We start from the raw sequence: 14308 nt of genomic DNA on the forward strand, positions 1-14308 counted from the left end.
CGAAAGATAAATAAAAGCTAGCCATGTCTTCTCGGATTTGTGAGCGGATGCTTTGTCTTAAGGACAAGGACAACGAGGAATAAAGGGCCTGGGGGGCGATGCGTGGCCTTACCAAGGTATCAGCCTCTATAGGGAGTGTTCAAAGGGCCCGAGAGTTCCCCTCGCCAGCGAGCATCGTGCACAGCACACCATAGCGACTCGTACGCACGCACGCACGCACGTGTATTTCCCCATAGGCTTGACACGCTCGCGCGACCTACTTAGCCTTACGCACTGCTGCGCGCACACCGGTTATCGGGGAAACATGATCTCCGCCTTGCTCCTTTGACTCCTCCTTTACTCCTTTTTGGACCGAGGCCGAAGCCTGACTGTGGTCCAACTGTGCACGGGACGCATAAACAACGAGCATTCTCGAGAAGCTTTGTGCGCGCCCGCGGCGAATATGAAAGAACGATTTAAGTCTATGCCGAGAACGGCGATGCTCTTGTGAGGAAACAAAAGTCGCGAGTGCGTTTTCAACCGATTGTTATTTCAATGAATGAGTCAGATGGGAAATTTCAAATGAAACAAATTTCTTCCATTTTTTTCTCATTCTCTCTCTTATGTCAAACTTGCTCGTTAACTCTATAATATTTAGAATTTACCCTAAGAATCATGGTAATCGTGAGACGATTGAAAGAATTTTCTCTAATTAATATATTTACTGCAACAAAAAATATTATACATAATAAAAAATATTAATATGTACATAATAAATTTTACCTCGAATTTTACTATGTACATAGGAAAATTAATCAAACATAAAAACGTAGATATTTGAGAATCGCCAGACAGAATTTAAAAAAGTAAAACTCTTCTCTCGACCGTACTGGCAAATATTATTTATTAAATCACAACATATTTTATATTTTATTGTAATAGATATTAATATTTTTATCGTGGTAAATATTAATCAAAGAAACTCTTATAAAATTCTTTCAATACACCAGATTGCCGATTACCATGATTTTCAGAGTAAATTCCAAGAGAAAATTCTCTCTGTGTACTATTATACGCTTGTGATTTCACGCACGAGTAACAAGAACTCGTTAAAATTAATAACAAATACGACAATGATTATGTATAATTATTTCATTTTATATACGAAAAAAAGAGAAAGAGAGAGGGACAATTTGATAACGATACTATATTAATACAATTATTAATTACGGAGGAAGAGAGAAACGTTTTTTGTCTGAAAGATTTGCAGCAGTATATATATTGTTGAAAAATGACATTCTTAGGATTTACTTTTGCCGCGCCGCTGCGCGTGTCAGATGTATTACGTCACCATATGCACACACGCATTATTAGGGTTGCAGGATGTGTCAAGCTTCTCCTCTTCCCTATCGTATCTGATTCATGCACATATGTATATACGTACACGAACTTCGCCCGTTCATGCGGCACTTCGTGTCTCTCGCACGCGTCACAAGCACGTTCGCAATAATACTTGGTAAATACTGACTGAAGCGCTGAACAAAGAAAAAACATGCGGAGCAACAGGAGAACACGAGTCGCGAGGGGTTGAACGGTAGGCCTATATACGCCGAGTGCTCCTTTCATTGACCCTATTACAGGATAGTGGGTCAACTTTCGCGGGGTTGACATGCACTTTGCTAAAATCGAATATCTCGACGGCGAGCAAGCACGACCTCGTGTTGCGTAAAGCCAATTCATAATCATATAATTCGCGTACAGATTCTCTTTCTCTCTTTGCTTCTTCTTTTACGTTATCCAATGTGGTTGGTAAAGCCGGTTCCGGTTTTTATTTTTAGATTTTCAATGCAAAACCAAATAGGTGCATTGAAAATCTTGCATATTTTTCTCAATTTTGTCAATCTTATTTTTTTTTCACCTTGCTTATAATCCATACAAATGTTTGTCAACTTTCAATGCGTATATCATTATTTTTTGGCACATTTCGTATCTCTAATTTATATTGACTGGAAAACGTACAGAAGGAACTAAAGGAATAAATGAAAATAAACTTCTCATATAAATTATATAAATATATGTTGCCACGAAAGTCAACAGAATAATAAATTATCATCGCATTTCTATGTCTAGACCTCGCATTTTCCATTTGACTTGTTTATTGTGAGACGATAATAAGTTTATTTTAAAATAGAATAATTTCAAATTTCCTGAATATATACTTGAAAGAGATCAAAATATATTATTTTCAAAATAAACAGCGCTAATAATATCGCATAGTTGTGGAAACATGTCAATAAAAGGACTGATGGCAAATCCACTAGCATATTGAGATGAGAATAAAGCTAAATGCTTAATGAACTTAAATCTTTGAAAAAATGAAACGTTCAATGCTTGAAGCTGAACGATTTAATGATATTATATCCTTTATAAACGTGACAGATTAGCGACTGTGCTCGAGGATTAGGACCAGAGAGCGTGAAGGAAGTTCTGAGACGCACACATAAGTAACGCACACAAGATGTGAACATACGAGCACACATACACACACACACAACACACACACATAGATACAAATATATGCCGAGAGCTTCAGCTACGTGTACGGATTAGAAGGCGGATTAGGAATAGCACGTAGAACGTGAACCAGCATCAGTTTATCTGGCGGTTGTTGGTAAATCACGGTTTAGAATCAACCGGGGAACAGGCTAGGCGAGAAGGTAGCCAGAGGAGCTAAGCGAGCTTAGGCCAGCGCGGTAGAATGTCTAAATGCTATACCTGCCGCGACGCGATGCAATTTCAACACAACGGGCCTTTCTATGTCGGCACGATACAATCACGTCAGAGGAGAGCTCGGGCTTAACGATTCAAACACGGTTAATCATCTATTAGGCGGAGAACAAAATTCATTCCTTTTTTATTCATTTTTTTAGGAAAAATTTACATGCCAAGAATAATTTGACATACAATATTATAACATATATATATATCAAGCACAATAGATTTCTCTCTCCCTTTGTTAGAATAAATAATGAATCACGATGAAAAAAATGGCAATGCAAATTTTATTTTTATCCAAGTGTCAAGTTATAACGCGATTCCAACAAAAAGTCAAAAAGAATTGAGAAGAAAGTTTATGAATTTAATTTAAATTAAATAATTTCTCTAAATTTTGTTATATATATATATATATATATATATATTTTTTTTTTTTATAAGAGAATTAAAGAATCAGATTACGGAAATTTTTGATTATTAATAAATTTTTCAATGTATCATAAACATCTATCACAATCATTAATCCAAATAAATAATTGTTTTATTCAGTGGTAGTTAACGCAATTATGTTAACAGATCAACAATAAATTGTCTTGTGTAATCTTTTTCTTCTTTATCACTTGTCAATAATATAATTTTGTATATCGAAATTGAGCAAGATAAACAGTTCTAGTTTCGGTCGATCATGACTAAAAGAAACCGTGTCTTTTCCATTAAAATTCGATCTATAATTTTTTTTAAAGAATACAATAGTCGTGCGCGCGAAAGTTGTTTATAATCTTAAAGAAATGTCAAATAATTAATATATATAATTTTTATTTTAAAACTTATTTTTTAGAATTAAAAATATATTTGCGAATATGTGTGTGGATTAAAACTTGATTAAAAACACTAAATATTTCTAATAACTAAAATGTAAAAATTATTTTTGGAGGCGCCGGGTATCGATCCCGGTACCTCTCGCATGCTAAGCGAGCGCTCTACCATCTGAGCTACGCCCCCCTTGTTGATATGATAATATTTTTAGCACCTCACGAGACCCTGACTGACTATGAGATTCTATTATGACACATCTCTCTCTCATGTGTGATAATTTTTTATTATAATATATATTTAGAACATATTTCAAAAATATAAAATACAAAAGTTTTGACTTATTGTATTATTGTAATTATATAAATATCATTGTAAAATGTAATAATTTTATTAATTTAATATTTAATGGTCTCAAATCTCTTTACGTTGCATCTTTTTCTATAGTCATACATATTTATTTAATAATATTAACAATTATAAATTTATTATTAAATATATATTATTTTCTAAAACTATCTTAAAGATCTTTAAATAAAAAGAAAATTAATGATTTTATTAATAAAAGCTATTCAATGATATTTAATGTACTCGTGATTAAATTAAGAATGATATATAATACATCGATAAAACCCGATGGTAGAAGTCACTGTGGTTATCGAAATTAAAGATACGAGTTTCAGTTTCCTAACGAGAGATTTCTCTTCTGTTCTGTATTTAATGTAAAAGATGTACTATATAAAGTTGTCAAACATGTTGAAATTCTGTATACATTATTTTTTTAGAACATACACATGTGTAAAAATGTATAAATTCATGTTTCGTATAGAATTTTAAGCGTAAATTGTCAAACTTTAAACTTCAAAACAGCTTCCTTAATGTAGATATAAAAGTTTTCAAATTCGAAGTATCATTCTGAGAAATCTTTATACCTCTATATAGGTATATGTCTCTGGTATATTTTTCAATATATTTTAAAATAACATTCTGTGTACAACATAATTAACACTGTTGTACAATCAATTTTTCTGTCTTTCAATTAACTAACAATAAATCAGAAATAAAGATTGTGTCAAAGTAAACATTGGAAATCAATGAAAAAATAAAATGTTTTGATACTTTGACAGTTTTCAGATTCAACATGTTTGAAATGTTAACAAAGAGAGAGAAAAGGCCATAATTTAAAATAACTAATAACAAAGACGAGAGAGAGAGAGGTGAATGTGCAACATTCTTTATTGAAACTCGTGCTCTCTAAAGAAGAACAGGGTTCACGGAGTATCGGAAGCCGGAAGAGGAAGTCGTTCGATCGGGACCGCGACGCTCTCGTCGATTTCGCATCGATCGGGAGCGGTTGATGTCTCCGTTTCGCGGTGCACGCGTTCGCCGGCACGTTTCGCGATAACCATAAGCGCATCCGACAGATGTGAATGCGCTCATTGGATTTCGAGCGAGATAGCAATGCGGAGCGAAAAGAGACGAAAGTACCGATGGGATTGCGAGAGACGGAGACGAGGAAAGCCGAAAGGAGGGAGAGAGTGAGAGGTCCTGCCAACCTCCATCGCAGTATGGTAGCCTGCTACATCAGGCAGCCTCTTTTCCGATAATTTGCCACTCATTAACATAAAACCGGGCCACATGGCGAGCGAAAAACGACGGACGCCGAACGATCAAAAGCGCGCTTTTGTGACGAGAGCGAGGCACTTCACCGTCTTAATTCTGACTGAACGAGGCGAGGTTTCAATTTTGCTGTATACGCTGCCAACCCTTATAGAAATTTATCACTAGTAACGCCAATTAATCGATTATTTCGAGTACTTAAAATACTGATATACAGTAATTTAAGTACTCGAATGGCGTTACTAGTGAGAAATTTCTATAAGGGAACTATTCAGACTAATAAAATGTGCGTGCATAAGTCTACGATCGCAAGATCCATACAAAATCGATAAATGAATCAAATCAATCTCATTGTCAGAAACGTCATAATGTATGTATAAAATGGGTGTGACTTATTTAGTCAATTTGATTAATGGCACTGAGACATTTTCTGTGCTTTTATTTATGGATTGCGAGAATTGTGCTTTTTAATTTCTTTTTTAGTTTTCAAAGATAAAAATATATAATTAAGATAAATGTTTGAAGACTAAAGATTTTTCTCTCTCCGATTTTTTTAATGTTATAAATCTGTCAAAAAATTGTATTTACACATTAATATTATTAATATATTTAAAAAATATTAAATATATTTTATTTATATACACAATTTATTTTAGCAAGTTCGATTTCTACACTTTGCAATAGATCAAATAAAAATTGAGGAAAAATCCTTTTATACTAAACATTTATATATCCGAATATGTTAAGTTCCTTATTAAAATCTTTCTCTATAAAACGCCGAATTTTTTTCTTTGCAGGTCAAAATACGCAATAAATATTGCTACCTAAAGGATAACGAAACAAAATATTGCGCCGAGCTGTTTTCTTGCATTACACTATATAACGAATAATAAATCATTTAATAGATAATTTTCTAATTTTTCGATTAAAATGCACTCACCATAACTCGACAAGCCGTGTCTCACCTTCGTACGATAATCCAATATTTTTCTCGACACTTCCGGTATATCACACGCTCACTTTTATTTCCAAGCACTATTTATTCTTCGTTAACTTAAATTTTCAATAATTTTATCAAATATATTTAACACACAACACTTTTGTCAACACTACCGATATAGCACGCGGTGACGCGATATAACCTAAAAGAAATCGCGATTTATGGAGTGATTATAATATCGCGTATATTTCCTCGTAGAAGTTTCAAAACACTTGCACTCGCGTGACTTTTTCTTGCTCGCGGCGACGTCCGGTTTTTATCTGTCACATTTTCGACGCGTTTCGGAAAAACGCGAGAATCGCGAGAGCTTATTCGCGCGCGAATAAAACCGATGCTCCGTTTTGGCGTCGCCGCTTTTTTTTCAAGGCCCACTTATCGGAGGGCCTTGTCGAACGACGATGGCAAACTTCCTCCTTCTCTCGCGAAGCATTCAAGAATTGCCGACATTCCCGAATAGTCACTACACATGACACGATTCCAAGAATTCAGCGTTTTTTTACGAAACGAAGATCTCGTTTTCCGAGCACCACATACACTCGCGATCGCGTCGCGTATTTCGACAATGTACGATGAATATATGCACTTCTCGCTCTTCGCGATTGTAGTCCAATGTCTCCGGTTTGAGAATTATATATATGACAAGATGGCGGCGCGACCGTAGTTGAAAATGATTTGCGATTTTCGACGAACATGGCGAGCCTAACTCGTCGCGAAACGAAGCTTCGATACGATGTCGCGAAAGTACGACCGGAAACGCGGAATCGCTCATTTAGAATACGACCCACAATGTTGAAAGACTCTGGAAATTTTCGCGTCGAAAGGGCCCGAAAATTCTCGCGATCCGCACGCAACTTTCGGAGACGCCGAGTCGGAGCTGTGACATGCGAAGGATCACGAGGAGATGCGAAGTTGAGCGAGATGTCCGATTGACGAAATCAATCTCGCGCGTTCGATCGCGATTACGATCTCGGGACACGCGACGCGGTCGTATTTACATATACGTTAATTATCTATGTAAAGATTCTCTAATTAATATTCACGCACACGTATATCTTCGTGGACCGGCGCGGCGACGAGAGCGTAAACTTTGTTCACGAACAATGCGAAAGTATGCTAGAGGGCAGCAGCATTCTAAATTGTGTTTGGTAAATTTAATTACTTAATGTGGATGTGAAGCGTTCGATCGACCAATCGGAACAAAGAGATCCTCGCTCTCCGATTGGCCGACCGAGCTTTGGTCGACCAATCCGAGACTGAAGATCTCTTCGTTCTGATTGGTCGATCGAGCGCTTCACATTAGGTGATTATATTTTCGAACACAATCTAGAATGCTGTTACTCTCTAGTGCACTTCACATTGTTTAACGTACGCGCGCGTGTCGCCGGTCCGGTCCGCGAAAGTACGAGTATTAATTAGTGTCTTCACGTTGCTAATTATCGATAATTATATAAATCCGACCGCGTCGCGTGTATTGATATCGTGATCGCGATCGCACGCGCGAGATTGACCATGTCGGCCGCGTATTTCGATCATTGTCAGTTCTCCCGGAACCGCGCGGGACGTCATGGTGTCAATTTGAATCGCCGAAAGATGGCGCGCGAATCGCGAGAATGCGGGCACTTTTGGCGTGTAAATTTCCGGAGTTTTCCCATCGTATTCTCTCTCTCTTAACTGGGTTCGCGCGTTTTCGGTCGTACTTTCGTCCCGTTGTGTCCAAGTATCGCTCGTGAATTGAGCTCTCGTGTTTTTCATCGTGTTTTACTGAGACGTGTCGAAGGTTATTGTGATAGCTAAAATCCGGACGTTGCCACGAGTCGGAAAAAATTTAACGCGAATGCAAGTGTTTCGAAGCTTCTTTTACGAGGAGGAGGCCCGGGATGGCATCGGACAACGACGAACAATTATACGGTAAATAATTTTTCTTTATTATTTTTATTACTATTTTTACTAAATTTTACTGCCCCTTTTTTATAACTTTTTTCCTATACTTAAGAATATATATAATATATTATTGAATAATAGGGTATAATATTATTGAGTAATGAGTAATCGACAAGTCCATCAAATGAACTCCGCGCGACCATACTTACTATTTTTACTTAAATTTTGGGTAATAATTTTGTGAAAATCTCTCCGATTTTGCCGAAACAATATTATGTATTTTTCTCTGTGAAACACGAATCTGTCTCCTTTCTGAAACTTTTCCTTTACTTAAGAATATATGTAAAATATTGAATAATAAGGAAGTGATCGACAAGTCCATCAAATGAACTCCGCGTGACCATATACTCACTATTTTTACTATTAAACTCAATGTAAATAATAAGTTTATTTTTCAAACTATCAATATATTATTTTAAATTTCACTATATATAATTTCCATATATTTATATTTTACAGTTAACAGCTCCACTACTGTGCATCGTATCGGTGAGTCTCAATTTTTACTTAAATTTTAGGTAATAATTTTGTGACAATCCCCGATTTTGCCGAAACAATATTATGTATCTTTGTGTGTGAAACATAAATCTGTCTCCTTTCTGTAACTTTTTTCGCACTTGAGAATATATGTATTATATCATTGAATAGTGAGGAAGCGATGGACAAGTCCATCAAATGAACTCCGCGTGACCATAGCTTTAATGTTGAAAATATTCAGCATATAAGGGTCATTGTTTTTTTTAAAGAGGTCTAATTTTTTTCAAACTACATAGAGAAAATCTACCATAATAAAATATATAAAATATGTTCGATTAATTTTACTATGTACATAATAACATTTATTATGTATATATTAATATTTTTTTATTGTGACAAATATTGATCAGAGAAACTCTTATAAAATTCTTTCAATACTATATTGTTCTATTGATTACCATGATTTTCAACGTAAATTCTAAGAAAAACTCTTTTCATGTATATTTTCTAAATTATAAATAGAAAGTTAATAAAACGAAGCAAACGATATAGTAATATAAAATGACGTTCAGCATCCGGTATCTCTGCGTTCATGTTTTGACTTTTGATGTCGCAACATCAAATGTGTTCCTCAAATACCATGATATCTATTAATATTCTATTTCTATTTTAAACGAGTAATGCTTGCGAATATTTTGACTTGTCTTTTATATCATCGTAAATGTTATGTGTGTGTGTTGCTAACATATTATATCATATAAAAAATTAAGAATTTTAATTAATAATTTAATCTGACTAAAATAATATATTTTTTATTAATTTCTTTTAAAAAAATAATAAAAAATGATATATTGCTGTTATATAATTTATGATAAAGCGAATGTTTAATAGTTTGTAAAATTTTCTTTTATAACAAGCATATGCAACAATTAAGCATAGAATATTAATTTCAATAAAATAAAACAATCATAAAATATTTCAAAAGGTATATTTTAGAAATTAATTATTATATTTTAATATGATATTATATTTGAAAATTGTCAAACTAATTTTCGAGTTATAAATATTTATCATCCGTTATTCATTTCCACACCATATGAAATCATCAATTTATTTTCAATGATAGAATATCTATGAGAATTAATAACACACAAATAAATATACGACAGATTTCGTGTATATGCGTAAGTATACCTGAACACATGAATTTTACACGATATAATTCAATATTAATCATTTACAACTCAGAAATTATAATGTTATTCATGACATCTTTATTTAAGGATATCAATTCTAATTAATCTTCAAAGTTTGCTATTAAAACATAGTACAATGGTTGCAAACATCTTATAGAAGATTACAAATTAATATAATTTTGCATAAATAATTTCTTTTTTCTTAAAAGTACAAAACTGAAGATGCATGACTTAAGTTAGAGATTATAGTTTCGTAGTGCAGATTTTGCAAACGTAATTTAGGGGCGCCGGAAGCGTTGAAATTATCGGCCTTTATCGTTTGCGTTTGCAAAGGAATCTCTGGTATGTCGACTACGCATAGTTGGCTCGAGTTTGCAACTTACTCGTAGTAAAAGCGAACGCCAACGAGCTCGAAGTATCTGCGCGCATAAACAGCTTCTGTTGAATCGAGGCGGAATCATTACCTCGTAATCGGTATTCGGAAGTATCGACAATCGCTCAATTTCCGCTCCAACTTCGGCTCCAACTTGCGAAGCATTGCATCGCTCGCGCTTTCTCTTAATTAAGATAAAACTTTGTAGGACCATACTCTCTCTTAACGAAAATGATAGCAGAGAAATTTTAAAATAGCAAAAAAAAATTTTGACAGATTTCCACTACAAAGAACGACGCTTAGCATAGCTTGCAATTTAATTACATAATGTATGAACACAATCTTTCTTTCATAAATTCAACCTGGTAATAGTTAAGCACATATGTCTGTTGAAATACAAAGTCGTTACTATGTAACTTTAATCGAGTTTTAAATGCGATTAATTCATTGATAGTCTAGACTCTGTTTCAGTTTGACAGTATGATTTGTTTTGCTCTTAAAGCTAAAATTATATCAAAGATAAATTTTTATTTAGAGGAAAATTAATTATGCAATCTTTATGGCCTGATGAATTGATACGCATATATATATATATCAAAATGCAAATAATTCTTTCATTCGACATAAAAAAGAAAAATTTCGGATAGCAGATGGGATTATGACTTGGTAAAATTTTCGACTAAATTTCAAGCGTTGGTGCGACCGCAAACTTTCGTTATTTATAGGCCAACCTGAGTCTCTTCTGAAGTGCGTTCACCGCACGATCGCAGCCAAATTCCAACGTTTATTATGTTACGTTACTCGTAGTGCGTTATGAAATTTGCGTAACTGATTTTATTTGCATATGTGGTACGCAGATTATCGATAATATAATTAAATTTATAGATATCAAATTAGAAGAATGGTTTTCATTTTAATTTATAATGATAGGACAATTAAGAAAATATTGTTATAAAAGCTATATTTATGACGATATTTTCTTAATTGCCTTATTATTATAAATTAAGATTGAAAGTCATTCTTCTAATTCGATATGTATAAATTTAATTATATTTATGAAATTTGCATCATGTGCAACATATTGTGATTTTTCTTCAAATATGCTATATATGATGTAAAAATATATCTCTTTTCTATTTATATCGAATATCCAATTTAGCATAGTATTTTAGTCTAAATTTTTTATTGTAAATATATAGTAGAAGTAGAAAAAGGTTAATTTTTTTACACGAAAAAAATTATTAAAATATTTAATTTTTATTAGAATCTTAACTCATCGATGTATGACTGCATTCCTTTATTTAAGAGTACAAATTTTGACAATGACGTGGAAGCTGACGTAATTATGTTTCGTTGGAAAAGTATTTTCTAGAAAAAGATGACGAGGTATATAAATATAAGTTTGCGTCAAGATACATATACCTTTCTATACTAAGGCATTCTCTAATTTAATTTTCGTTCATAGAATTTTAGTAAAAAATGATTTTATTACATGCTATTTTTTATGTGTTGAGATTTTCGTTTTAAAACCATAAACTTTATATATTGTAATCAATAGGTCATTGATATTATTAGTAAAAATTATACATGCGGCATTGATAAATGATTATAAAATATTATTACGTTGGCTTCAGGGGAGCTAAAGAGTGTTGTGACCGTTTGTGACACCCATAGAGGATATGACATTGAACTTAAATCGTTAATAACCTCCGGCCATGATTGAAATGACCGCAAGCATATAATGTGTTTCATACAAAATAGTTTATAGCATATCAATAAAATTTACAATATTGTTTTCTCTTACATTCGGAATACATCTTAAAAAATTTGTTCAATATTATTAAGAATAGACAACTATTATTCAGTATAATTTTTGATTTTATAAACTAGAATTGTGCAATAATATATAATTTAGTTTAATAAATAAACATTTCTATTAGATTTTAAAAAATCTGGTTTCACTACTATTTTATTATTTCGATATTTGTTGACACATATAAGTGCGAATATACAATTGAAGATTTCTTGGATGAAGTAAAGTATTCATACGTTGTTATAACTTTTATTTATATTTTTTATGTTTTATGGATACTACTATAATAAATTAATTATAAATTGGGAATTTCAATTATTATATATATATATATATATATATATATATATATATATATATACACACTTAATGTACATGTATATACATACGTGCTTAAGAAAAAATTAAAAAAAAACTTAATATAAATTATTCTAATAAACATATAAACAAATTTATTCCGTGAGAGAAGAATTTTATCTAAAAAGAAGATTCAATTTTATTGAGTTAAAAATTGTTTAGAAACGATTTTATCAAACGCTAAGAAAATTTATTGTTGTCCTAGAAATTAAATCGAACATATCAATATAATTGTTATATAAATTATTGCATAATTTATTTTTATTATGTAATCTTTTGTTTTTATTACATTATTACTTTTATTATAGTGTTGATAATCGCAATACTTCTTTCTCATTTTTTTACGATTTTGACAATTGCGATTTTATTATGCACTATGTCATTTTCATTTTATAAGAATTTAATTATTTTGATATATTAATAGATCGCGCATATTTAATAGGTGAAAGATAAATTATTAAAAATATAAATAAATTTTAAAACGAAGCATAATCACGATATCAATATACTTCTTTATCACATTTGTGTAATTTTATTTATTTTATTGTATTCGCATTATGTGTCCAACAAATGTTTTTGTTGGCGTTGTATATATAAAATTCTATCAACACACTTTGCAAGAAACGTCGCATGTGCGACTTCAGTTACTCAACAATTTAAAAATTTTAACAATATAAGTTGAGCGATAACAACAAAATATCGATTTGTGCTGTTCTCGTATTAATTTGTTAATATTTTCTACTTGAAAAATGCGACTTTTTAGAAAAAAATTATAGTTAATTACAAAATGGCAATAGTTACAAATAGTATACTGATTTTTAAGAAATTGATATTGAAGACTCACCTAGAACACAAGATGCAAGAAGGAGTCGCAACATGAGCTTTTTCATGATGCAAAAATCTTCGATAGCGTCTCGATCTTGGCGGTACGTTGAATTGAGATAAAAAGAGCGGTGCGATTTACGTCAAGAAAATACGCGTTCTTATCTATATTTAAACCGCACTGCAATAATAGCGCCGACTGTACTTAGGAAAAGACTGGAGAACAGTGGAGAACTGTTTCGCATCGGAGAAATGGTATACTCTTCCGGTTTCGCTGTATCAGCTGTATCGCCGTGCAATCGAGAGAGCTAGCTTGAATCTTGTATTAGAAAATTATTCGATGTGAAATAACATATTGTTCGCCTAATTTGTTCTGCAAACCTTGCTTCACCTGATATTTCATATATTCAGATAGAAATTTGCTGGACTTGCAAAATTTCAATTTGTCGTTCTTTACAAAATTTGATTTTACACGGAAACGTGTTCTCGCTTCGTCGAGTGTTTTTGAGCACGATTTAGAAAATCTCTAGATAACAATGAGAAATTGTTTATCGAAACGATGAATTCAGGAAAAATTAGAAATGAGAAATTAGTTAGACCTTATTCGTTCTATAGATTACCTGATGCAAATAACGCTATCGAAGTAACGCGCGACGCGAGGGAGACTGATCTATCTCATCGTGAGTCGCTCTAATTTTCTGACTCTTCCTCCTCCTCTACTTCTTCCCACTAGACTACCTCACGGTAGTTCCACCGTGGAGGTGGTGGTCTTCATTAAAAATTTATATTTATATAATAGAATTCGAATGTAAAGTCCAAATAAGAAAGCAGGCTGACTAAAGATTAAATTAATCAAGCGTGATTAAAAAAATAATTAAATTTACGAATTTCGTTAATATAATATAGATATTTTTCAGAAAATTGCAGAGCAATTAATTAAATGTTCGATTGGTTTATTATTTTATTTAATTGTAACTGTCATCTATTGATAAAAGAATAGAATATTTTAAGCTATATAAAGTAGTGAATCAAAATAATTGTTTTACTGTATTTTGCGTCAATTTTAGATTTTTTAAATTTATTTAATTTCATAAAGATTATATTTTCAAATTAGCAATATATGTATCTCGTAAAATGAGCAT

General features: G+C 32.5%; 1 protein-coding gene, 1 long non-coding RNA gene and 1 other non-coding gene across 7 annotated transcripts in view; 1 reads left to right on the top strand and 2 right to left on the bottom strand.

Annotated features, from left to right (window-relative positions):
• The window catches only part of LOC114938412 (xaa-Pro aminopeptidase 1), a 34439-nt gene extending 20615 nt beyond the window's left edge, over positions 1-13824 (bottom strand). For 3 of the 5 annotated variants that reach the window (XM_029312370.2, XM_029312371.2, XM_029312369.2), the window contains exon 1: positions 13189-13818. In XM_029312370.2, the coding sequence (XP_029168203.1) occupies positions 13189-13234 (46 nt within the window). In that variant the 5' untranslated portion in view covers positions 13235-13818. Of the gene's footprint in view, positions 1-13188 lie in introns of all 5 variants that reach the window. The other 2 variants (XM_029312368.2, XM_029312367.2) reach the window with 2 other exon arrangements.
• Positions 3684-3756, bottom strand: TRNAA-AGC (transfer RNA alanine (anticodon AGC)). The gene has a single exon. It is a non-coding gene; the product is annotated as a tRNA-Ala (tRNA).
• The window catches only part of LOC146723621 (uncharacterized), a 148080-nt gene continuing 141344 nt past the window's right edge, over positions 7573-14308 (top strand). The window contains exons 1-2 of the long non-coding RNA XR_014924465.1: positions 7573-8095; positions 8588-8617. This is a non-coding gene — a long non-coding RNA (uncharacterized LOC146723621). The remainder of the gene's footprint in view (positions 8096-8587; positions 8618-14308) is intronic.

This window comes from Nylanderia fulva, unplaced genomic scaffold (genome assembly GCF_048542155.1).
Source record: "Nylanderia fulva isolate GAGA-0341 unplaced genomic scaffold, ASM4854215v1 Scaffold18, whole genome shotgun sequence".
NCBI classification, from domain to species: domain Eukaryota; kingdom Metazoa; phylum Arthropoda; class Insecta; order Hymenoptera; family Formicidae; genus Nylanderia; species Nylanderia fulva.